The 24,677-nt window shown below is 39.7% G+C and overlaps 1 protein-coding gene across 4 annotated transcripts in view; it reads right to left on the reverse strand.

Annotated features, from left to right (window-relative positions):
• dnah5 (dynein, axonemal, heavy chain 5) overlaps positions 1-24,677 on the reverse strand; it is a 249,542-nt gene that overhangs the window by 44,153 nt on the left and 180,712 nt on the right. For all 4 annotated transcript variants that reach the window (XM_082150214.1, XM_082150212.1, XM_082150215.1 and 1 more), the window contains exons 62-66: positions 21,325-21,460; positions 19,774-20,090; positions 19,109-19,264; positions 17,551-17,733; positions 7,749-7,992 (exon numbers count right to left, since the gene is read on the reverse strand). In XM_082150214.1, coding sequence (XP_082006340.1) covers positions 7,749-7,992; positions 17,551-17,733; positions 19,109-19,264; positions 19,774-20,090; positions 21,325-21,460 — 1,036 coding nt within the window. The remainder of the gene's footprint in view (positions 1-7,748; positions 7,993-17,550; positions 17,734-19,108; positions 19,265-19,773; positions 20,091-21,324; positions 21,461-24,677) is intronic.

The raw sequence follows: 24,677 nt of genomic DNA on the forward strand, positions 1-24,677 counted from the left end.
ATTGCCCTAAAAAATACACTGTAAAAAAAATACACAAAGGTCAAAACTCAATTTTATGTTGATTGTTGCATTTAAAATATTCAGATGGTTCAACTAAAGTGCCAGTGTTAAAATACATTGAGAATACTATGACTAACCGGTTAACTGACAGTAAGAATTTTGATGTATTATTACAATCAGTGGTTTCAAGTTTAATTAATTTATAAAGTACATTTAAAACAGCCACAAGACTGGCCAAAGTGCTGTACAAGACAACTAAATACGTATCCTAAATATACACACTCTAATACACAAAAATATAATATAATATATACATAAAAAAAAAAAAAAAATCAATACGCCAGAGAAAACAAATACCTTTTTAAAAGAGACTTAAAAATTGTTAGGGAAGATTCGACTCTAATCTCTAATGGCTTGTTTTCACTGAGCGGTACGGTACGGTACGGTATGCATTTATTTCCGTTTCCACTGTCAAAAGTTGTGAATGGTACCAAAAAGCCGAACCTTAACACTTTTTGGGTACCCTTCCGTTGGGGTACCAGCACAGTGGTATGGTACTAAAGGGTGGAGCTAGACTAACTGCAGGACGTTGATTGGTTGACAGAGAATCGTCACTTGCGCGTGCTACAAGGGGAATGACAACATAAGAAGCGCCATCTTTTAATTTACAGTTGACATATAATACTACTGTTACTGTGTCACGAAATGTAAATTTAAGAGTTTTTCAGGCGAGAATGTAGTTGTTTAAAGCTCAAATCTGTGGTTTATTTATAAAGATTTATGAAAATTTGATCCAGGTTGTGAGATCCAGGCAATCACCATTTGTGTGGCTATAATGTTTAAGATTTCTTTAAATGAAAACGAAAAGAGGCAGTGTGGTGTTTTATAACATATTTTGTTTTATTGTTGCCTAAAATGTACATACAGAGATAACCGGAGTAGCAGAGCGAGCTGACTGACGCTTTGAAGAACGTGCTGTTCCATTAGCAGAATTACCGGACTCGCGTCCTCGGGAGTCATTCTCCTGAGCTGGACTTGGCAAGTCCAAACTGTGCGTACTTGCTATTGAGAAACGCCTAATGTTTCTGCTGATATGGGTGCTTGCAGCATTTTGGTTCTGCTAGACATTAGCGCTGCTTTTGACACTATATGTCATATCATCCTCCTTGACAGGTTGCGTGTTTTGTTAGGCACCTCTGGCATCTCTTTGCAGTATATTTATTTGGGGAAGAACAAATCGGAGGCAACATTAGTACAGCAGGGCGTCCCGCAGGGGTCAGTACTAGGACCTACTTTGTTCTGCATCTATATGTTGCCGCTTGGTGACATTATTAGAAAGTACGGTACGGGGTTTTTCCTTGTTATGCTGATGACATGCAGATCTATGTTAGCTCACTCCCTGATCCAAATCTCGCAATTACAGCTCTTACCGTATGTCTGGAAGAAATAAAGGTATGGATGCATGACAACTATCTTAAGCTTAACAAATCAAAAATGGAACTGTTACTTTTTGGTATGCTGACAGATTTGCACAAACATAACTGTCTAAGTCTGTTTTCTGATTCTGAATTATTGTCTCCAGCATCACAAGTGCGAAATCTAGGTGTTATCTTTGATCCGCATTTGTCATTTGATGCCCATATCAAAATGGTTTCAAAATCTGCATTTTTCCATCTTAAAAATATTGGCAGAATTCAAACTTCTTTATCCCTGTCAGATGCAGAAAGGCTTATTCATGCATTTAATACATTCATATGATAGCACTTTATTGCGTGTAATTCACCTTATTCCGCCCCGCCCACTTTTAATACTTTGCGCTTCCGCAATTTGTCATCCGACTTCCGCTAAACTGACACGGCACATCCGGGTGTAAATCGTAAAGTACACCACAACATTCCGATCGCTTTACATTGTGTTCGTAACACTGTTGGTTAAATTGTTCTATCCTCTTAATCCAATTGTTATGGCAGCCCCTAACTGACCATACAATACTTGACATATTTTACCGTTAGAACAATAGAATTACGTCTAGAAACTAGCGTCCTTGAAAATTGAAAATTATGTCCTGAAGTGTCCATTCTTTATTGCACTTTAGTTTTGTTAATTGTTCATTTAAGTTGGCCTATTTATTATATATACAGTTATATATACACTTTTATTCTGGTTTACTGTGTTCACAGAAGCACTGCGGGTGCTTGATGTGTGAATCCTCATGTTCTGTTGTTTATGCTGCTATTTGCACATGTAAATCTACATTTTTTAGGTTTTTGAATTGGTCACAGACACCTATCTATTCTAAGTCCATTTAATTCTAATCTAACCTTCAAATCATGTCAGTTAACTGATGATGACTGGTTAACAACCATCAGCTTTCAGTCAGAAAACAAAATGTTAAATGAACATCCCTACTTCATATATTTCAACTGAACCAACTAAAAATGTTCAGTGCAGCAAGTCGACATAACATTTTGAGATTGACCTCCAAAATCTTTACAGTGTGTTTGGGATGGCAAGAAATGTACAAAGCAGCCAAACACGTATCGTTCTTTACCATCCAACTGGGGACGCGAAGTTCATTTTGATTAATAAAATCATTATTCACTGTATAAAGTATGCTTTACGGTATACTAAATATAGGTCACTATAGTGACCTGAAATCGTTACCTTAAAGAGCTATTTCTGTTTGATTAATCCTATAAACCCTAAAGGGACTGCATAACCAAGCATAGAAAGTAAAAAAATTATATTATGAATGATAAGAGGATATTCTCGCCTCTGCTTTTGAACTGTTGCTGCCGGACCGTCTGTATTTTTTACCCCGTTGTAGATTTAAATGGTCTTTCCTCAAGCAATTCAATTCAATTTAGTCTGTCTTTATTTTGTAACTATAGTTACAAAATAAAGACAGACTTAACTGTTCACACACACACACACACACACAGTTCCATTGCAGGCTATTGCGAGTCCCCTCTTGTATAGGTAGAAATCGTTCAGAGATGATATTCCATCTTGGCATGTTTAAAATATTATTATTTTTTGCATATTTGAAGTTATATTATGAAAAAAGACCTTAAAAGAAAATTGTGTATTTCATTTTTGTTTCTTCAAAATGACCAGATGCAGCAAGTCAACTCAAAAGTTTTGAATTAGATCTTCAAGAAAGGTCCACTGTTGGATGGTAACGAACGACATATGTTTGGTTGCATTTAAATTTAGCAATATTTCAAACACTGAATATCTCTGTACATCAACATCCTAGAAACAAAGGAAACAGAAAAATAAGGACATGTCTATTGATTTTTTTTAAGAGTAGAAATTATGTTTTAATTAATAGGCAGCCAATACTATCAGTCACATTATTAATATCTTAATAATATAATAATAATTACATTATAATTATGACATTGAGTTGCAGATCCCCTCTTGGCATGTTTTTTTTTTTTTTATATATAAAAAAATGCATATTTGAAGTTATATTATGAGAAATATAATATAATATATATGGTAACCCTTTATAATAACTGCATCCTATTAATCATTAGTTAAGCATTGGTAAACAGATAAATCATTATTCATAAAGCAGACATTAATAAGCAGTTTATAAATACACCTTTAAACGCTGTATTATTGAGTTAGAAGCATATCTATAATGTGTTTAATAATTGCATTTTCATACTTTATTAAATATTAATTATCAATTTATCATTTCTAAATGAAGTATAGCATTATTTACAAATCAGTTATTTAGGTGTTTACAGTGATTAATAAGATCACTTAGAAAGTGTGAGTAAATGTAGTAGATTCAGGCAGTTATAAAGCATTTAGTAGTGGTCAGTTCACTATTTTGCGAGCTCATCTAAAGTGAGGACTAGTTATGCTTTGTAAATAATTTATAAAGGAGATTTAAAGACTCAGTTATCTTCTAAACAGAAAAAGGGAACAAACACACACAGTGATAGAGAACATAGAAATATTAACAGCCTTTAAATCTCCTTTATAAATGCTTTACAAGGCATAACTAGTCCTCACTTTAGATGAGCTCACAAAAACTCGTTTTCAAAAGCTTGCATTGTCAGGCCCCCAAAATGGCATTTTCGTTGAAATGAACGGCCAAAACGTTTTCAGTTTTCAGTTGAAAATGATGTCGTGTAAACAGACCCTAAAGCGTGTATTATTTATTGCACTTTAGTTTTGTTAATTGTTCATTTAAGTTGGCCTATTTATTATATATACAGTTATATATACACTTTTATTCTGGTTTACTGTGTTCACAGAAGCACTGCGGGTGCTTGATGTGTGAATCATCATGTTCTGTTGTTTATGCTGCTATTTGCACATGTAAATCTACATTTTTTAGGTATTTGAATCGGTCACAGACTATTCTATTCTAAGTCCATTTAATTCTAATCTAACCTTCAAATCATGTCAGTTAACTGATGATGACTGGTTAACAACCATCAGCTTTCAGTCAGAAAACAAAATGTCAAATAAACATCCCTACTTCATATATTTCAACTGAACCAACTAAAAATGTTCAGTGCAGCAAGTCGACATAACATTTTGAGATTGACCTCCAAAATCTTTACAGTGTGTTTGTGATGGCAAGAAATATACAAAGCAGCCAAACACGTATCGTTCTTTACCATCCAACTGGGGACGCGAAGTTCATTTTGATTAATAAAATCATTATTCACTGTATAAAGTATGCTTTACGCTATACTAAATATAGGTCACTATATGACCTGAAATCGTTACCTTAAAGAGCTATTTCTGTTTGATTAATCCTATAAACCCTAAAGGGACTGCATAACCAAGCATAGAAAGTATCTATGAAGAGAGAAAATAAGCGTTAAATAAGAAAAATAATATTATGAATGAAAATAGGCATAATATATAATATACTATATATATGTAGTTAAATAATGAAGGCAGACTTCACTGCCAGTTCACTTCACTGTTCACACACACACACACACACACACACACACACACAGCTCCATTGCAGCCAAGTCCCCTCTTGTATAGATAGAGATCGTTCCGAGAGTCCCCTCTCGGCCAGTGTAGAGCGACATTGGTCTGTTAGTAATATAGATATGTATGTGTGTGTGCAATGACACATAACAATGGCATGTAAATTGTTAGGGACTGCATAACCAAGCATAGAAAGTAAAAAAAATTATATTATGAATGATAAGAGGATATTCTCGCCTCTGCTTTTGAACTGTTGCTGCCGGACGGTCTGTATTTTTTACCCCATTGTAGATTTAAATGGTCTTTCCTCAAGCAATTCAATTTTTGATAACTGATGATGTTCGTCATTCTTTTCTCTTTTGTGATCTCTGATGCCTAGGCCTATAAATATATATTTTATTTTATTAAATTTTTTTTGCATATTTGAAGTTATATTATGAAAAAAGACCTTAAAATAAAATTTTGTATTTCATTTTTGTTTCTTCAAAATGACCAGATGCAGCAAGTCACCTCAAAAGTTTTGAATTAGATCTTCAAGAAAGGTCCACTGTTGGATGGTAACGAACGACATATGTTTCGTTGCATTTAAATTGAGCAATAATTCAAACACTGACTTTCTCTGTACATCAACATCCTAGAAAAAAAAAAGGAAACAGAAAAAAAATGGCATGTCTATTGATTTTATTAGAGTAGAAATTATGTTTTAATTAATAGGCCACAACAGAGAATGAATTTCTTAAAGCAATAACTTTGCTGTAATGTCCACAACATAACGCTTCTGATGTTTTATAGTGCTTTCATTGAAAGTGTGAAAATGAAAGAAAATGAAAAATATCAAATAATATTCTGTATTATTTATTGGTATGGAACTGCTACTGAGGTACAGACGAAATTATTAAGAAAAGTAGTAACAATAAATTGTTAGGGACTGCATAACCAAGCATAGAAAGTATCTATGAAGAGAGAGCGTTAAATAAGAAAAATAATATTATGAATGATAAGAGGATATTATCGCCTCTGCTTTTGAACTGTTGCCGTCGGGCCGTCTGTATTTTTTACCCCGTTGTAGATTTAAATGGTCTTTCCTAAAAAAAATCATATTTTTAAATTTTTGATAACTGATGGGTTATATATACAGTATATATATATACACATATATATATATATATGTATATATATATATATATATATATATATATATATGTATATATATATATATATATATATATATATATAGTTACATAATGAAGGCAGACTTCACTGCCAGTTCACTTCACTGTTCACACACACACAGCTCCATTGCAGGCTATCAAGTCCCCACTAGTATAGATAGAGATCGTTCAGAGTTTCAGGTCCCCACTTGGCATGTTTTTTTTAAAATAAAAAAATGCATATTTGAAGTTATATTATGAAAAAAGAGCTTAAAAGAATATTTTGTATGTCATTTTTGTTTCTTCAAAATGACCAGAAACACTAGTCCCCTCTTGGCCAGTGTAGAGCGATAGTCCCCTGTTAGTAATATAGACGTGTATGTGTGTGTGTGTGTGTGTGTCGGCGGCTCTGTCGTTAACGGCCCAAAGGCTTCAATCATGTACTAAGCACTGGAAAAGTAAAGTCCACTCAAGTAACGTGAAATTTCTCTGTTGACTTCTGTTTGCTGAGCTGGTATAGCCATGCTGGGCAACAATGGTAAAATGACCTGCTCTGATCACATGCTCTGGTAATAATAGCTTTGTAGGACTATATTTTGTTTTAATAATTAATAAAATAATAATAATAATAATAATCTGTTAAATTGATTATGTTGATTGATTATTGAAAAAGAATAATATATTGATATATTGATGTTTAATATTTTAATATAGGGCTATTTTCTGTTCCCTTTTTTTCCTGTGTTGTTTAATTAGGTGATTCTAAGTTTAAATATTGATGATTACAAGCTTGGGGGAAGCGCAATTAATTGCAATTAATTACAGAAATTGTGCAATTAATTAGTTAATTTTTTTTAATCGATTCCCAGCCCTACTTTTTTTCCATAAAAAAAAAAGTTTGTCTTAAAAAAAAGGCAAGTCAGTCAGTAATAAATACATTGGCATTCAGTAAAGTGTCAAACCCATAAAAAGTAGAACCATTGTCCGCTTTACATAAAACAAATCACAACATGACCTTCTATGAGTGAGTGAGTGAGTGAGTAGCGTTCACACCAAACGCGAATAGAGCGTCTGGCGCAAGTGATTTTCATGTCAAGTCAATGTAAAGACGCGTTTACGCGCATCTGGAGGTCCTGCAATGAGGCGTTTAGCGCGGCGCGGTCGCGCGAATGAGGAAAATTGAGCGTCTGGCGCGATACGCGCGAGTGATTTGAGGGTGAGAGAGCGAGAGAGAGAGAGAAAGAATTCTGATTAGTCGAGAGGATGTATCGCGTTTAGGCTAAAAATAGGTTTGGCGCTTATCGCTATTTGGAAAGAAACTGCATCTTGCAGTACATTTTAAACAAGGAAAGATAGCGATTTGGCATGAAATGTTGATGGAGCCGTGAATAGGTTCAGTACACAGCAAAATGACATGACAAACTCTTTTTTTCTTTTTTTTTAATGCCATTTCCTCAATTCGACGTCTGACTGTGCTATCTGACAAAGGAATCCACACACTACACACACAGACACACACAATAGTGGGCCGCCGATTACTTGTTAGTCAGAATGGTGGTCCCTGGCACAGAACCAGTTGAAAACCCCTGCTTTAAAGGAAAGATAAGCTCTACAGTAAGTGCCTACCGGGTCTGTATTCCTCGCGGGCCGCATTGATCTGGATCTCAGTCTCAGCAGCGATCTGGAGTTTCTGTGTGACCTCCTCTGCCGTGCGTTTGGTGTTTCCCAGCACTGTGATGAGGCTCTCGTCATCCACCAGGGAGCCCTGCGTGCTGGTCAGCCTAAAAAGTAGATTATCCTCCAGTTCCTTCATTTTACGTTTATTGGCCGTCACATCCTCAAGCAGGTCGGTCCGCTCCTTTTCCAGTTCCTGAAAATCCAAAAACATCACATAGTCATTTCTCACCACACACAAACAGCTTTAAGTAAAGTCACCTTTATATATTCAGTGCTTTATACAATACAGGTTGTTTAAAAGCAGTTTCACAGTAATAAAAAGGAAAACAACTATGTAAAGTCATCAATTATAAAATGAGTTATTCAGCTATAAGCAGCTCTACAGAAGACAAGTATCATTATTCAGCTCAAGTCAGTTCAAACGTTGATTCAATTCACTTCAAACATGTTCTTTACAATATGATTTCATTTTTCACAGACATTAGTGTGATTAACGATTTAACTGCCTGTTTTCTTTGTCACCTACAGTGTAAGCTTAATTACAAATACACATTAAAAAGTCATCCAATTGAATGACATGAAAGATTTAAATTATGTAAATATTTTTCAAACTATACAGCCCTGATCCACTTTAAATTCATGCAAATATTTTTGGAATCCAGCCAAACCAAAACAAATATCACTTGGTTAGCCAGGTGAGAATGAGAGCCCCATCTCTGCTCCTGAATTTAATTGAGGATGAGAGATGGGGGCAGGACTCATTCGCAGAGTAAACAATAGGTTTACATAGTAAACATAAAACAAAAACAACCCAGCCGGTGAAAAACAGTCAGGGCAGAAAAAAGCCAACAAAATGGGACCTGGTGCAGGAAGATTCAATTCAGTTCAGCGTCTACATCTACGTAACCACAACAAACAAGCAAAAGACAGGGAGATTAAGTAGGGAAGGAAATAAGGAGGGTAACAAAGGAAAGCAAGTGGGGCAATTGAACAAATAACAAAGTAACAAGGGGGCAGGGCCAAGACGAGAGACAGACAAGAAGAGCACAAAAAGCAAGACTGAAGTGTGCATGGCAAAAAAAAATAAAAAAAATATCATGTGCTCAAACAGAAAACAATTTGTAAGACTGACAGAATGCACAGAGCATGTATGTCAGAACCCCAACACTGAAACTGAAACAAGACTAGACCGAAGTGTCAGGATCCAGACACCATGCCTGACAACACACCAAACATAACAGACACAAGCCCACACAAGCAAAACCAAAGCTGTGTGCTCACACATAACAAGACTAATAGGGGTGTTAAGATCCCGTCACCAAAGATCCATGGAAAAACTAGAACAGAGGTGACAGAACCCTGACACACATTGTAGAAATATACTAATAACAATTTATTGTTTTAGGATACACTTTATTTTAAGGTGTCCTTTTTACAGCGTAATTACACAATTAAGTACGGAGTAATATCAATTAACCACATGTAATTATAAGGTTTGGGTTTAGTTTGGGGTTGGTTGAATGTACTAATTGACTGGTATTACCATAGTAAGTACATGTAACATCTAACATATAATAATCTAACATTATTATTATAAAACGTTAAAATGTGATTATGCAATAGTGATATATTTCTATCCTAAATTATTATTTTACACATATTTTAAATGATCACTTTAAGTTTTTTTGTAACTTTTTTACAACAAAAATGAACCATCACTGAACCTACTTAAACTGGACTTTGGAAGGAGTAAGCTATTTTCTTCTAAATCTGCTGTACAGCAGAAACCAACTTTGTCGCATTATTTAACTGTTATCACTGTAAAGCTGTATTGAAACAATCTATATTGTAAAAAGCGCTATAAAGGTGACTTGACTTGACTTGAAAGATGGCACAAATTGATTAACCCTTAAATACATTATTTGTCATAGAATGTTTAAAACATTTTACAATATTTTACTTTTTAACTGAAATTACTTCGAACATTCAGGGTTTTAAAAAAGGTCCTGAAAAATTGAATAATAGTTTTTTTGTGTAACCCTAACATTTTAATGGAACACTCCCAGGAACATCAAATGGTCTGTCAACAGCCATTTCCTGTTTCTACATTTTCTCCTAAAAATAGTTCTCTGTCAGAAGTACTTGAGTGAAAATGGTCTTTAGAAAATATGCAGTGCATGACAAGTCATTGACTTATATTTTTCAATGCAGTGAAGTACGCCTTCGATGTAAAACCTTTAAAATAACATACCAGTGAACGTCAATCAGCCTGATTGACGTTCACTGGTATGTTATTTCAACTGAGCCATGAGGCCTGAGCAAACTGCATGATTTTACAGCTTCACATTAGTATGATAGTATATTATGCAGCCCATTTTGCTCAGTTAGCTTTCAAAATTGTATAGTACCAGTCTTTTTTTCCCTGCTGTCCAAATGTCCCTTTTCGATATTAATAGTCTAAAACGTGGTTCCCCATCAGGCAGAGACAACTAACTAGCCTGAAGCTATTATAATTCAGATCGGCGCTGGGCTGAGTGGCATGTGGATCTGTACTCTTATTATACTGAGTGTAAAAGGGCGAGACACATGTCAGGCCCTTATTCCTGATTGACAAATCTATGTCCAGCAGTGAATACAGTATGTTCTGAATGGCACTTTAATTTTCGCTACCTGGAAATCTGCAGGCTCCATCAAAGCCCATCTGACTGTGCTAGTCTGAAATGTGCCAAGACTATAGCGATTAACCATAACAATGTGCAGCATTGCAAGATTCTGGTGCTTTGATATTCAGGTGTTTCTTCAACTTGACATAAAGTAGCCGTGGGCTCTAATTTAAGGTGCTATGTACATTTCTTCTATATCAAACACCATAAAAATCTCACAATGTAACGGTCACCAGCTGGAGTGCCCTTGAGAGCCACCAGAGGACACTCCACACCAGACTATTATCACTCCCTCACAAACTACATTTCCCATAACTCACTGCCCAGACTCATCATCACTGATTGCTTTCACCTGTGTCTCATTACCCTGTTAGTCTCAGCCTATTTATTAGTGGTGTGAACCTACACTGGTCTCACGGTTCGGTTCGATTCGATTATGATTATCATGTCATCGATTCAGTTCAATTCGATATCACAATGCATCGCTATGCACCGCATCCTCAATTTTAAATTTGACTTCAAAAGTGATGTGTGTGCGCGTGCTCGCCTGTTCGGGAAGTCGCAGTGACAGAAACAGTGACATTCCAGTTCAAGTTTCAAGGGAGTAAAGCTTGTTTATGCCATTAAGAAAAGGAAAATCTGTCAAATACATTTTGTTTTAAAGAAATGTTCATTTAAAAGCAGCGCTCATTAATCAGTGTATTATGTTACCATAGAGATGAGCGCATCAACCGTCGCCGAGTCCGCTGTTGAAGGTGACGATCATCCATTTATAATCACGCGTAACAACACAGAATAATTGTATTTTAACCATCGGGTGCGGATACTTAAATCAGAGAAAGTTATTAGGGCGGGTGGATGATTTATTTTTGGCTGTGGATTCGAGTGACGTTGGAGCTCATCCGCGCATCTCTAAAGCACTCAGACTCCGCCAGGCGTTAACAGCTCGGGGTGAAAACAGCTAACGTGGTTTATCAAGTTAGTGGTATTACCTCCTGCATATTCTATTTGTGTGTGACATGAGCGCACACAGCGCGTGTTTTCTGCAGGTCGTGCTTACCAGGTTGTTCATAAAAGCTGAAATGTGCCCAGATGTTGGCTTTTAAAGTAGTTGGAGCATTTTTAATTTTCTCTCACTCGCGTCTCTCCTCCCTCTGCCACTGAATGCTACCGCGACAAAGCACGTACGCGACAAATGTCGTCAGAAAAGCGTCAGTACATTATAATCGGTTATGGTCTATTACTGAACCGATACCGAATCGTCCTCGTCTGCATCGCGATGCATCGTAGAAACGGTAAATTTTGACACCCCTACTATTTATACCATATTCACTCATGGCAAAGTTTGGTATGTTGTTGCAATGCACTTCCGAGCGTTTTCCCTGGTTTCCTGTCTCTTGGTTTTTGGATTTTTTGCCTGTTCCGTGGATTACTCTTTTGCCTCTGACCCCTGCCTGTTTTGTTTGTTTGTTTGTTTGTATGTTTGTTTGTTTGTTTGGACGGCCTACCTGTGTTTTGACCTATTGCCTGTATATTGGATTACATGTCTGGATTGCCCCTTAATTAAAGCTGCATTTGGATCTCGACCTTCGTGTCTCGGAGCAGTTCGTAACACACAACACCAGCAATGTTCATGACGATAAGACTTGTTTTGAATTATGTTCATCTTTCATTTAATTTTGAGAATAAAATTTGTTAGGTTTAGCCTTACACAAGAAAAAACTAACAAACAATACTAGCCTATGTTAAATGTATTTGTATTGTTTAAAAGCAGCTTTACAGAAAAACATAATGCTAAAATGTATAAAATATCTTCATGTTTTATAAGCACACTTAGCAGATTAGAGCTGGGCGATAATATAGGTTCCTACAGTATTAAGTATACAGTATATCGCTTTACACGAGTGTACTCTATGTATGCAGATAAATTTGGATATAAAATATGCAATAATACAGTTTACATTTTTGCAATGATATAAACAATCATGCAGCCAAGATTTGCTATATAGTATATATTGCTTTATGTGAGTATACTGTATGTATACTGCCATTAGGTTAGCTGACGACCCTGCAGCTGACCTAATGGCACCGGAAGAGTTGTGTCAGGCTGAAAAGCCATGCAGATAGAACATCTCATCTGTGTTATAAATTAAACATCCTGGTGAACCAGTGACTTCTTTGAAATGACAGGTGACAGGTGGAAAACTAGGAAAGACCAGGTGACAGCAGGAAAGACCGCATGGGGAATGGGTGGTTAGTCACCCTACCTTTTAGAAACCTGGAAGCCCCAGGAAGCAAGAGAAAGAGAAGAAGGCCCTCCGAGAGTTGGGGTGCAAGATGGGCCAGCCAGGACGGGATCACAGGTAACCACAGAAACAGATAACAACAACGAGAAAATCCTCCAGAAGTTTACGTGTGGATTGGAGAAGGTGACATCACAAAGGGGTTACACATTCATCAAGGAAAGATGAAGTGTACAAGGCAGACAGACCAGCATACTCGCACTGCACAAGCAGGTCATACGAGAGGGACCCAAAGCTGGGATAATAACCACAGTGCAGCAGGACCCAATGGTGCAGGGATGTCTGAGGAAGTCGAAGGAAGCACCATGATGGAAATGGTACCCAACTTAGACGAGGTCACCACCCCACCAGAGACACGCTCAACAAAGCCAATGACGAACCACCCAGGGAGGCAAAGCAAGATCAGTTGGCCGAAGGCCAGGGCTGGACTGGGGCAAAAAATTGGCCCTGTCATTTTGGCCCAGACTGGCCCACTACATATGATCATAAACACCACCCATATTTACGCACCCTTGAATATGTATACCAACTCCTACTCCTTAAAACCACTAAAGCCGTGTAATGAGAAAGCAGATATGAGTGAGAGTTTACACATTAAATACTTACATTTTATCTATTTATTAATACAATTAAACTGTATACTCCACAGTGATGAATCCTAAAACAAGCTACAAGGTGCATTGGCAATAACAATATCATATATGAAATGGACAAAAAGTTGTTAAATAAATAAACAAATAAAGTTATGTGGATGTCTCAATTTCATTTTAGTATATTGTCCATAAACACCTACACAAAAGCTGCCTCACAAACATTTTTGTCAGATCCTAAAAATACACTATTCACCCTACAGCCTATAATAAATAATGAACTAAACAAGAATACTGCCAGCTGACTCACTGTTATTGTTGATGAATGGTGGTTAACAAAATACTGTTCTCAATTTCAATAAGACAATGTATCAGAGACATAAAAACTTTTTGCTCAGCAGGGAGGACATAAAAGAACTAGCTTAAAGATCTGCTAATTGTCTTAGCCAGTTGTGCACAATGTGTAAACTAGCTGTTCTGACGGTAACACTAAGACGTTATAGCTTGCTAGCCAGCTACACCCGCGCTCACAAATGTATAAAGCCAAAACTGATGTAGTCATAGAGCAAAGCATGCATATATTTTATTGCAGTGTTATCACCCTAATTTCAAAAACAGATAGTTTGTCCAACACTTGTGTTTTTGGCTCAGTTTTATCAAGAGGTAATGTGTTCCTAGACTCATGTTTTGAAAGCAGTTCTGCTTACCGCAGACTCCAGACTCACTCACTCACTCATCTCTCTTCCTGGTGTCAGCAGTCAGGTAGTCAGCAGCCATATCACCCTGTAGCCCAAGACTGGTTGCCCACTGAAGCTAAGCAGGGCTGAGCCTGGTTAGTACCTGGATGGGAGACCTCCTGAGAAAACCAGGTTGCTGCTGGATGAGGTGTTAGTGAGGCCAGCAGGGGGCGCTCACCCTGTGGTCTGTGTGGGTCCTAACGCCCCAGTGTAGTGACGGGGACACTATACTGTCAAAGAGCACCGTCCTTCGGATGAGACGTAAAACCGAGGTCCTGACTCTCTGTGGTCATTAAAAATCCCATGGCATTTCTCGTAAAGAGTAGGGGTGTAACCCCGGTGTCCTGGCCACATTCCACCCATTGGCCCTTACCAATCATGGCCTCCTAATAATCCCCTTACATTGAATTGGCTCTATCACTCTCTCTCCTCTCTCCACCTATATCTGGTGTGTGGTGTGCGCACTGGCGCCGTTGTACTGTGGCTGCCGTCGCATCATCCAAGTGGATGCTGCACACTGGTGGTGGTTGAGGAGAGATCCCCTGATATGATTGTAAAGCGCTTTGGGTGTACAGTAGTACATATGAAAGCGCTATATAAATGCCTGATTCTATTCTATTCTCTCTTCCTCTCCCTATCCTCCTCACTACCACCACCACCACCACCACCACTATCATCATCAGCCATGGGAGCTTTTTGATGATGAAAAAAAGTATGAGATGTAACAGCCCAGCGGGAACGTCAGCCCAGTGGGAAAGTACCCTGTCTGCCAGATGGCCAGTCCGCCCCTGCCGAAGGCAAATGATCGAACTCCAAAACTATCAGCCAGATCAGGAGCATTGCCCTGCTGAATGTAGAGGGTAATGTGGCCATTAAAAGTCTGCGAGTTGCCCATGTCCAAAGTCAACAGGTTGGACAGCCCAGCCAACAATTACATATGGAAGTGGTTGGGCCTACTCCGTTGCTTCTCAGATGCTAGCCTTTTTGGACAGAACATGCTCAAGCTCCCTATGAAGTCCATCTCGCTAGGGTACAAGCAAGAGAAAGCATGCCTCGTTCTGGAGATGAAGGACTCCCGGGACCACCTGGTAAGGAACGCCAAAGTCTCCATCCACACAGGCTGAAAGTGGAAGGTGTAGGACGAGGTAAACCATGTCATCTCCAGCCTGCAGCATAGAGAGGTCATGGGGTTGGTCCAGACTGGGAGGGCTGGCTTAGACTGGGGAACATCACCACAGTTCTAGTCGGAGTCCAGAACAGTCAGCGGAAGTCCATGTTGGTGGAGGAAGTCACCAGGGTTGAGCAGGAGCGCTTCCACATTAAGGCAGTGTCCCTAGGTTGACAAGGTGCCTGGATCCGATGTGTCGCAACGGTGAATAAGCGCATTATCTGGGCAGACATCTGGAGAACTCCGCAAGCCAGACTCAGCTTTCATATAAGGGCAGTATACGATACCCCCCGAACCCTTTTAAACCTCACCCAGTAGTTTGGGGATGAGGTTGGCCGTTCCCTGTGTGGTAACATTAAGGAAAGCCTTCAGCACATCCTCTCTGGATGCAAGGTTGCGCTGACACAGAGGTGGCGTCATGACCAAGTCCTGGATAGGGGTAGGGTAGCAGAAAATGAATTGTCAGAGATGCCAAATTTTCACTGTCATCTTTTGTCAGACCAGGTGACATCTACCGGGTACTGAAAATTCACAAGAAAGACATACCTTCCTCAAACCCGGGGGGAGTGGCAAATGTTGGTGAACCTCAAAAAAGCAGCTGGTCTTCCCAAGAGAGATAACAAGCTCTCCAGCCAGACATCTTCATGTGGTCAGCCGAGGATAAGAGAGTCATCATCTTTGAACTTACCATCTCATGAGAAGAAAATATTACAGCAGCCCATGAAAGGAAACAAATAAAAAAGTGTATTCCGAGCTGGCAACGGAGTGCCAAGGCCCCCCCGCTGGGAGATGCACTGGTAAAGGGGGCGAAACATCGCTGAACGGTGGCTACCAACTGACGACCCTGCAGCTGGCTTAATGGCACCGGAGGAGGTGTGTCAGGCTGAAAAGCAATGCAGGTAGAACATTTCACCTGTGTTATAAATGTATGCAGCTGAAGCATTACCTATACTGTATATCCATCAACCATTTCAGATTTGCTATATAGTTACATATCGCTATATAGCACAATACATACCGTTTAACGTGATTGTACTCTATATATCCGGGTAAAATTGGATATACTTAGGGTGTACTCACACTAGGCACGGTTGCCTTGTACCGTGCCCTGGCGCAATTGTCCCCCCTCCCCACTCCCACGCTGGTCTGCACTCTCATTGTACTTAACATTCCAGGCCAGAGCATGCTTGCGTCATTTACGATGCAACTTTTTGAAGAAAACGGGAAGAAAATTGTATTCACTAATAGACTATTATATTAGATAGACTATATAATAGACTATGCCACACCGTATAGTACATGCGTACTATGCCTGAGCCCAACTGAACCACGCTCTCACCCACCTCTTCCATGCGGGCCAGGGAGGGTTAAACGAACCACGCCCGAGCACAGTACTGAGCGGTCACACTAGTCAAACGAACCAGACTTTGGGGGTCAAACGTGCTCAGGCGCAGTTCAGATTGCCTAGTATGACTACAGCCTTAAAGTAGTAATACATTTGACTTCTATAATAAAACAATTTCTGAAGTAAAAAAAATATATATATATTACTTGAAAAATTACAAAAATATAGATTAAGAATGAATCAATGTTTTGTACGGAATGGTTTTTGCAGTGCTGAAGAAGAAACCTGTGAGTTTTGTGAGATAAAGCCCTTGAGTCTCTATGTTGAACGTTAATGGTCTTTCAGAGTACAGAGATTCACAATTCACGCTCTTTGTCCAGTGACCCTAAAAATGACAGAAGTGCTCTCTCCCTCTTGCTTGCTCTTTCATAGAAACAACTCTGGGATGTTAATGTTTAGTTGTTGTTGTTGTTTTTTTTCCTCTAAGGACCGTAGGGACCTTCATTAGGAACACCAGGCTGAATAAATCGCGTCTTTGAATGCACCACCAGAAGGTTTGAATAGCCTTTCCTAATGCATAACTTAAAACTTAACATTGCATATGCTTATCTAAAATTACAGTACAATTAACATAGCCTACAAATGTGAGGAAAAAAAACAAACAGTGAATTTATCTTACAAAAAACAGTGAATTACAATGATGACTTAAACAGGAAGCAGAAGCCATTGCCCTCTGGTCACTTTGACTGAACAAATGCTCAAGTGGTGAGTAGTATTTTGGCGAAGGGCCACTTACATGCCTTTCAGCAAGGACTAATGGGTGAACGTTACATCCCTAATTAATATTCATAAGCAAAGCTATAAAAGTATAATAGTGCCCCCAACACACATTTCAAATCATTCCCACTCCTGTTTTTTGCACATATGAGTTCAAAGGGCCCATACCTGTTTCTCGGTAAGAATAACTCTGCCCAGTAGCTGATCTTCCAGGCCCCTCATAGTAACGGTGAAGTCGATAATGGATGTCCGTGCGCTGATCTCAGGAGTGTATACTGGATTGGGCAGTTTGGTGGTCACATATAGACGGAAACCCTTCATTACATCCACTTCTTTATCACCTACTTTCACCTGATGGCATGAATGAGTCACAGATCAGAATTAAAACTCCAGGTGAAGAGCTGCTCTGACAAAAAAATGTATATACATATATATAATAATAATAATAATAAATAATAATAAAAAAAAACACAATACAAAAAAAATACAAATAAACCATCAGGAGAGTAAAAACACACTATCTCAACCCTCCAGGATCGAGTTTGGACACCCCTACAGTAGAGGATGACAGAGCCCCAAAACTCAAGATCCTTCTAAAGAATAGCAAACATTTGAACGTCAGAAGATCCTTAGAGAGAAGTTAGAGACAGCTAATAATAGCTGTGTTAATGACCTTCCTAACATAAAATGTGTTGGTGAAGTTTTTTTAAATAATATGCCAATTATCTCAACGGGGAGTAACACATTTTATTTCCGTGCCAATTAGTGAAAATAGACTGCACGGTTGTGATGTGATTATGCAGTGGTTTGACAATGATAAAGCGACGTCTCCCATTCGGTCTCTGCAAAAAAAAAAAAAAAAGAAGAAGTGTGATCAGGTGTTTGCACCTTTGTATTTATAGAGCTGAGTAGTTAAACTTGTCAGAGCTCTTACTGCTGCTTGCTATTTCCTTCTTTTTTGAACGTGTGAAGCAGCTGCTGTGTGTGATGATGCAACGTCACATTTTTCAAACGACTGGATTTTTGATAATGAGATCAAGGAAAGATGCCCGAAAGATCACAACTGTCACTCACAATCGTGTTCCACACTAACACTAAACAGCTTGAGCAGCTGATGTCATCACCTCGACTAGGAGCTGAAACAGCACAGAGATAGCACTATATCTTTTTTAGGTTCTTAATTATGAACTATTCTTTCAGAGTACTTGCTATGTCCTGCTTGTCTATGATTTGCTACGCTTTAGATTTCTTTCCGAAAAAGTATAATAAAGGACAGGATGTTAAATACAATTCCAATTTGTTTTCTCTATATTTAATTATGTAAAATTGAGGAGCAGGGGTTCTGTACAAATGTAGAGAATTTTCTCATTACGCAAACCAATCTCGCTCATTTCCTAGCAAAAATGTAATGAAAAATATGGCAACATGTCTTTATTTTAAATCACTGGAACTGCTGAGGACTATGATGTTCCCTTTAATGACAATTTCCCCATTTACTCACAAGCATACACTATATTTGTTTATATATGAGAACTTTTGATAGTAAAATACAGGAGAAAATACATACAAATAAGCATTATGTTTTTGGCACTATCTATGAATAGGGTACAAAATGAAACCTGAAACTCTTTCAAATAAGTCAGTGAAAAAGGTGCATAACCTTCAGAAAATGTTGATTGTGAGCCTCGCAACTCCTCTTTTGCTTACTGAGCTCATCTAACAATACCTTATATGTGGACCCAGTCTTGATGAAGTTCTTCTCCAGGACATTGTCCAGAGCAGGATCCAATTCCTCCCCAACATCCTCTATTAGTAGGGGACGCCCTAGAGACAAACTGTCCTCTAGGTGGTTTCTGAAGTACTTGTGATTCAGTGAGGTGATCTGTGAAAACAGCAGGACCTCTTTACTGACCCAGCTCAAGTTCTGTTACTGGGGAAAACTATTACCAGAGGAGGAGGTGATTTGTTATGAGGTAATACCATTGAAAAATGTGTCTGACCTCTTAAAAAGAACTCATGCATCAGTGCAAGCTGTGCATATTCAATTAGATTTCAACATGATTCACAAGAATATGAATGTTGAACTTTTAAATCAGCAGATGTTTAATGTATCAAGCTATTGTACATTTACTTGTAATAGCAACACTAAAAAAGTATTAAAAACAGCAGCTTCTTAGTAATTTCAGTAATAAGCTACTTGTTCCATTGACCAGCATGACTAACTGGATGTCTGTGTAGCATTTTATGTATTGTTTTTGATCAAAATATGCAACTGTAATACCTAACTTTTTGACATATGTATGCAACAAATTAAATAATGAACACTGATGAACCCCACTGTGCAAAATCATATTGTTATTAATGTACAAGTCATTCATTCTGAGTGGTCACCTGAAGCTCATTCTTGGATTCTTTGTTCTTGATCCAGATCTTTCCCTGGGTCTGGGGGTCAACCAGCAGGGGAAATCTTGCAGCTTTTGTAACAATAATCCCATTTTGGATGGACAGGTCATCATTGGGCAGCCCCTGTAAGTTCCATTCACTTACTGTGGGAGCATCAATCAACATCTCAGTGAGATTCAGATTGGTCCTAAAAGGTATTCGGCGGGACTTCATTTCTCTCTGCCAATCAGTGAGAAGAAGGTTGCGGAACTCCTGGTTAAAAGGCCCAGAGTAGGACAGGAAGGCTGTAGCCAGCAGCACATCACCTGAGCATGGGAAATGTAAACTTTAATAATAATAATAATAATAATAATAATAACAAATGTCATTAGTTTTTGACATTTTCTGAAGTAAATATGAGTGGTATTTCAGTTACAAAAATCTTGCACTTAGAATTCTACAGGTGATCGGTGGTTGCCAGGTCACTGCTATATGGCTTTAGTGCATTGCAATGCAATTGTTAGGGTCATCTGGGTAGTTACTATGGTGTTGCTATGGTTGTTAATTACTGGCCCAAGTCAAAGTAGTCAACCTCTCTATAATACTCTGAACCTTTTATATAGCTCGGGTTCCTTCATCAATGTAAGTCAAAGGTATGACTACACCCGTTTTATCATTTTCTATAGGCAAAAATTGTCCCAACAGTAGTAATTGTAATAACACACTAGCATGAGGACACTTTAGGAAGTTCCAGGTGGTTGCTACAGCAATGCTATGTGGCTGCTTACCACCCCAAGTCAAGTCAAGTCACCTTCATTTATATAGCGCTTTTAACAATATAGATTTTTTTGCAAAGCAGCTTTACAGTGATAACAGGAAATTAAAGTAACAAAGATTGTTTTGGCTTTACAGCAGCTCTAGATTAAAGTTATTGTCCAGCTAAAGTTAGTTTTGATTGATTCACTTCCATTGCAAAGATCATTAGTTAATAACTTAGGGGCCGCTAACACGACACCGTTCTAACAGAAAGTCAAAAGAGCCCAACTCCAAGTCACTATTATATTCTGGTTCCTTGATATGACTCAGGTCACTGTAGGTGTATGAAATATTTTTGCCATCCTAGGTGGAAATTGTTTGTTCATTCGGTTAAAAAATAGCTAGAAGTTCCATGATTTGAGGTAACTTTTTTCATTCATAGCACAAATGGTAAATATCGAGTTATACTGTACACAAAGTTTATTAATTAAGTTTGTTTTGTTTAAATACATAATCTTAAATTTGAGCTAAAATAATAGTTATGTTTGTCTTAACAAACATAAACTCTCCTGATACAGTGTCTTGGCTTTGCAGTTTCTATTCAAAATAATTATTTTAATATATGAACATTCATTCTTAAAGTTTCTGTAAAATTTCATTTTTGGTAAATGGAAATATCTGAGACTGAAAGCTGATCACTTACAAAGAAGTCAACCCAATGATGTTAGGCTAAAAACCCTAAGAGGCTAAAAGGAAGGGCTGAAAATTCTGGAAAAACCCTGAAGGTTTTAAGTAAAAACCCACCAACTAGTCTTTTGGTCTGAGCAGCAAACTCTTTACTAAGCTGTGTCCAACGCTCCTTCTCTCCTCCCAGCCCACTGATCAGGCTAGACGCAGTTTGCATCTTGTGTCGACAGCGTTCTGCATCCTCTAGTAAAGTCTGAGAGAGAAAGAAGGTGAGATAAAAAAATAAAATAAAAAAATAAATTCTGTCACTTTGCAGGCGTGTGCTTCTTCACATTTATTGACTCTTATTAAGAGTGAGAGTGTCATTTAATGTGATCTAACAATATTAATGTTGCCTTATTTACTAGACAGATGGGATTTCTCAGGTTCACGTATTTAAGTGATATTAGATAGTGTCAGTTAGTACAGAGATTGTATGCATGGTATTGCCAAAAAATAAAAAAATAAAAATAAACCTTAAACCACTAAAAACCTTAAATCACTTTTAATTTGCATAAAATTGTATCAAAATGTTATTGCATCTATTATTTATTATCTATTCTATTCTCTATTCTATTATCAACATGTTATTATATCTCTAGTGTTACTTTCCATTTGATACTCTAAATTGAATTTGTGAGAATTAACACAACACTAGCCTATCTATCTATCTATCTATCTATCTATTTATCTTTTTTTGCAGTTTAACGTTTTGCCTTTTATTAGATATGACCATTACAGGTAAAAGGAAGTTATTGGTAGACAAAGTGGAAATGGGATACAAGACTGTCCAGACTCAAACCTGCATCAAAAGATAACATCTAGGTAACTAATGTAACGTCTCGGTTACGGATGTAACCCTCGTTCCCTGAGTGGGAACGGAGACGTTACGTCGGATGACGACGATTGGGGTTTCGCTTAGAAGCCTATCACCTTCGAGTATATAAAACGAGCCAATGGCAATGAAATGCCATGGGTCTGCGGAATTTGCATAGCGTAACTCCGCCCGCCGCAGGGGGTATAAAAGGAAGTACGCTGGCACAATGCAGATATGTCTTCGCTGAGGAGCCGAGACTAGCCCCAGGCGTTTTTCAGCGGTACAGCGGAAGTGGCAGGAAGACGTAACGTCTCCGTTCCCACTCAGGGAACGAGGGTTACATCCGTAACCGAGACGTTCCCTTTCGTGGTCACTCCGAGTTACGTCGGATGACGACGATTGGGGTTCCAGTCTAATCACGCCACCTCGGCTGTCTTCCAGTGCCCTGCGTAAGTCTGAGCTCCCTGTTGTGAGACTAGCACGAACGAAGGAGTCCTACTTAACACAGGGATACCAAGGTACACTGGGAAGCATATCTCCAGAGAGAAATATGCAATTATGCCCAGCCATTGATGGGGGGGACTTAGAATACACATATGACCCAGAGGGCTGCATATGGAAAATCACTGGGGTGTCCAGCCGCAGGTGGAATTTTAAACCCCAGGGGTGGCAAGGTGGCTTGCCAAGGGAAAGACACACGCTCACAAGGAGTCTTACAGTGGAATACACATGTGGGGGTCGCCCAGAGGGGGAACCATGCACATGGAGGCACCTAGTCAAGCGCAAAAACTGCGTTATGGCAGATTGGCATAACTCAGGCGTTGACGTAACCAGTGCTGGAGGAAACTCAGAGCTTATCAGACTCACCTGAGAGAAATATCGCACGTATCCCGTCCGTGGAGAGGAATGGCGAGCAAGCGAAGACACCTGAGCAGAATCTAGCACCGGCTGGTTGAAGCGAGTACATGAGAAGAAACTGGCTCTACTCGGAGATTATAGAATCTCGCGAATGTGTTGGGTGTCGCCCAGCCTGCAGCTCTACAAATGTCTGTTAGCGAGGCGCCATGCGCTAGAGCCCAAGAGGAAGCCACACTACGTGTGGAGTGGGCTTTCACACCAAGGGGGCACGGACGACCTTGCTGCTGGTATGCCAAAGCAATGGTATCCACTATCCAGTGGGATAACCTTTGCTTTGAGAGAGCCTTTCCCTTCAGCTTCCCACCATGACAGACAAAGAGCTGGTCTGAGGTCCTGAAACACTGCGTTCTGTCTACGTAAGCACGGAGGGCGCGTACTGGACAGAGCAGTGCCAAGGCTGGGTCTGCCTCCTCCAAGGGCAGCGCTTGCAGGTTCACTACCTGGTCTCGAAAGGGTGTGGTAGGAACCTTGGGCACGTATCCAAGCCGGGGTCTCAGGATCACGTGAGAGTTAGCCGGCCCGAATTCCAGGCACGCTTCGTCAACCGAAAATGCCTGCAGGTCCCCTACCCTTTTGATGGAGGCCAATGCAACCAGGAGCGCTGTCTTCATTGACAGGAACTTAAGCTCCACTGACTGTAAAGGCTCAAATGGAGCACTCTGCAGGGCAGTTAGAACCACTGAGAGGTCCCAAGAGGGTACGAAGGGAGGACGAGGAGGATTTAGTCTCCTCGCTCCCCTCAGGAACCTGACGATCAGGTTGTGCCTTCCCAGAGACTTACCATCAACTGCTTCGTGATGTGCGGCAATGGCGGCAACATACACTTTCAGGGTGGAGGGAGACAGCCTTCGCTCCAACCCTTCTTGCAGGAAGGAAAGCACGACCCTGATCGGGCATTTCGTGGGTTCTTGATGTTTAGAAGAACACCAGTTGACGAAGAGGTTCCACTTCAACGCATAGGCATGTCTCGTGGACGATGCTCTAGCGGAAGTGATGGTAGCCACCACCGCAGGTGGTAGGGTACTCAAACCTGCCTCGTCCCGTCCAGGAGCCACACATGGAGGTTCCAAAGATCGGGACGAGGGTGCCATAAGGTGCCCCGTCCCTGAGAAAGGAGGTCCTTCCTCAGAGGAATTGGCCAGGGAGGTGCTGTCGCGAGGAGTACTAGTTCAGAGAACCAGGTCCGGTTGGGCCAATACGGGGCAACCAAAATGACCTGCTCCTCGTCCTCCCTGATCTTGCGCAAGGTCTGCGCAAGAAGGCTCACTGGGGGAAACGCATACTTGCGTAGGCCCCGCGGCCAGCTGTGCGCCAGTGCATCCGTGCCGAGCGTGCCCTCGGTCAGGGAGTAAAACAGGTCGCAATGGGACGAGTCGTGGGAGGCAAACAGGTCTACCTGTGCGTCGCCGAACTGATCCCAAATCAGCTGGGCCGTCTGGGGATGGAGTCGCCATTCTCCAGCGAGAGGCCGAACTCGAGACAGCTCGTCGGCCGCCTGGTTCAGGTGTCCCGGGATATAAATGGCTCGAAGCGACCTCAGATGCTTCTGACTCCATATGAGGAGGTGGCGAGCGAGTTGCGACATACGGCGGGAGCGTAGACCACCCTGGTGGTTGATGTACGCTACTGTTGCGGTATTGTCTGATCGGACTAGTACGTGCTGGCCCCTGAGCAGCGCATGGAAGCGGTGCAGGGC

Source organism: Leuciscus leuciscus (genome assembly GCF_965113295.1).
Source record: "Leuciscus leuciscus genome assembly, chromosome: 20".
Lineage (NCBI taxonomy): Eukaryota > Metazoa > Chordata > Actinopteri > Cypriniformes > Leuciscidae > Leuciscus > Leuciscus leuciscus.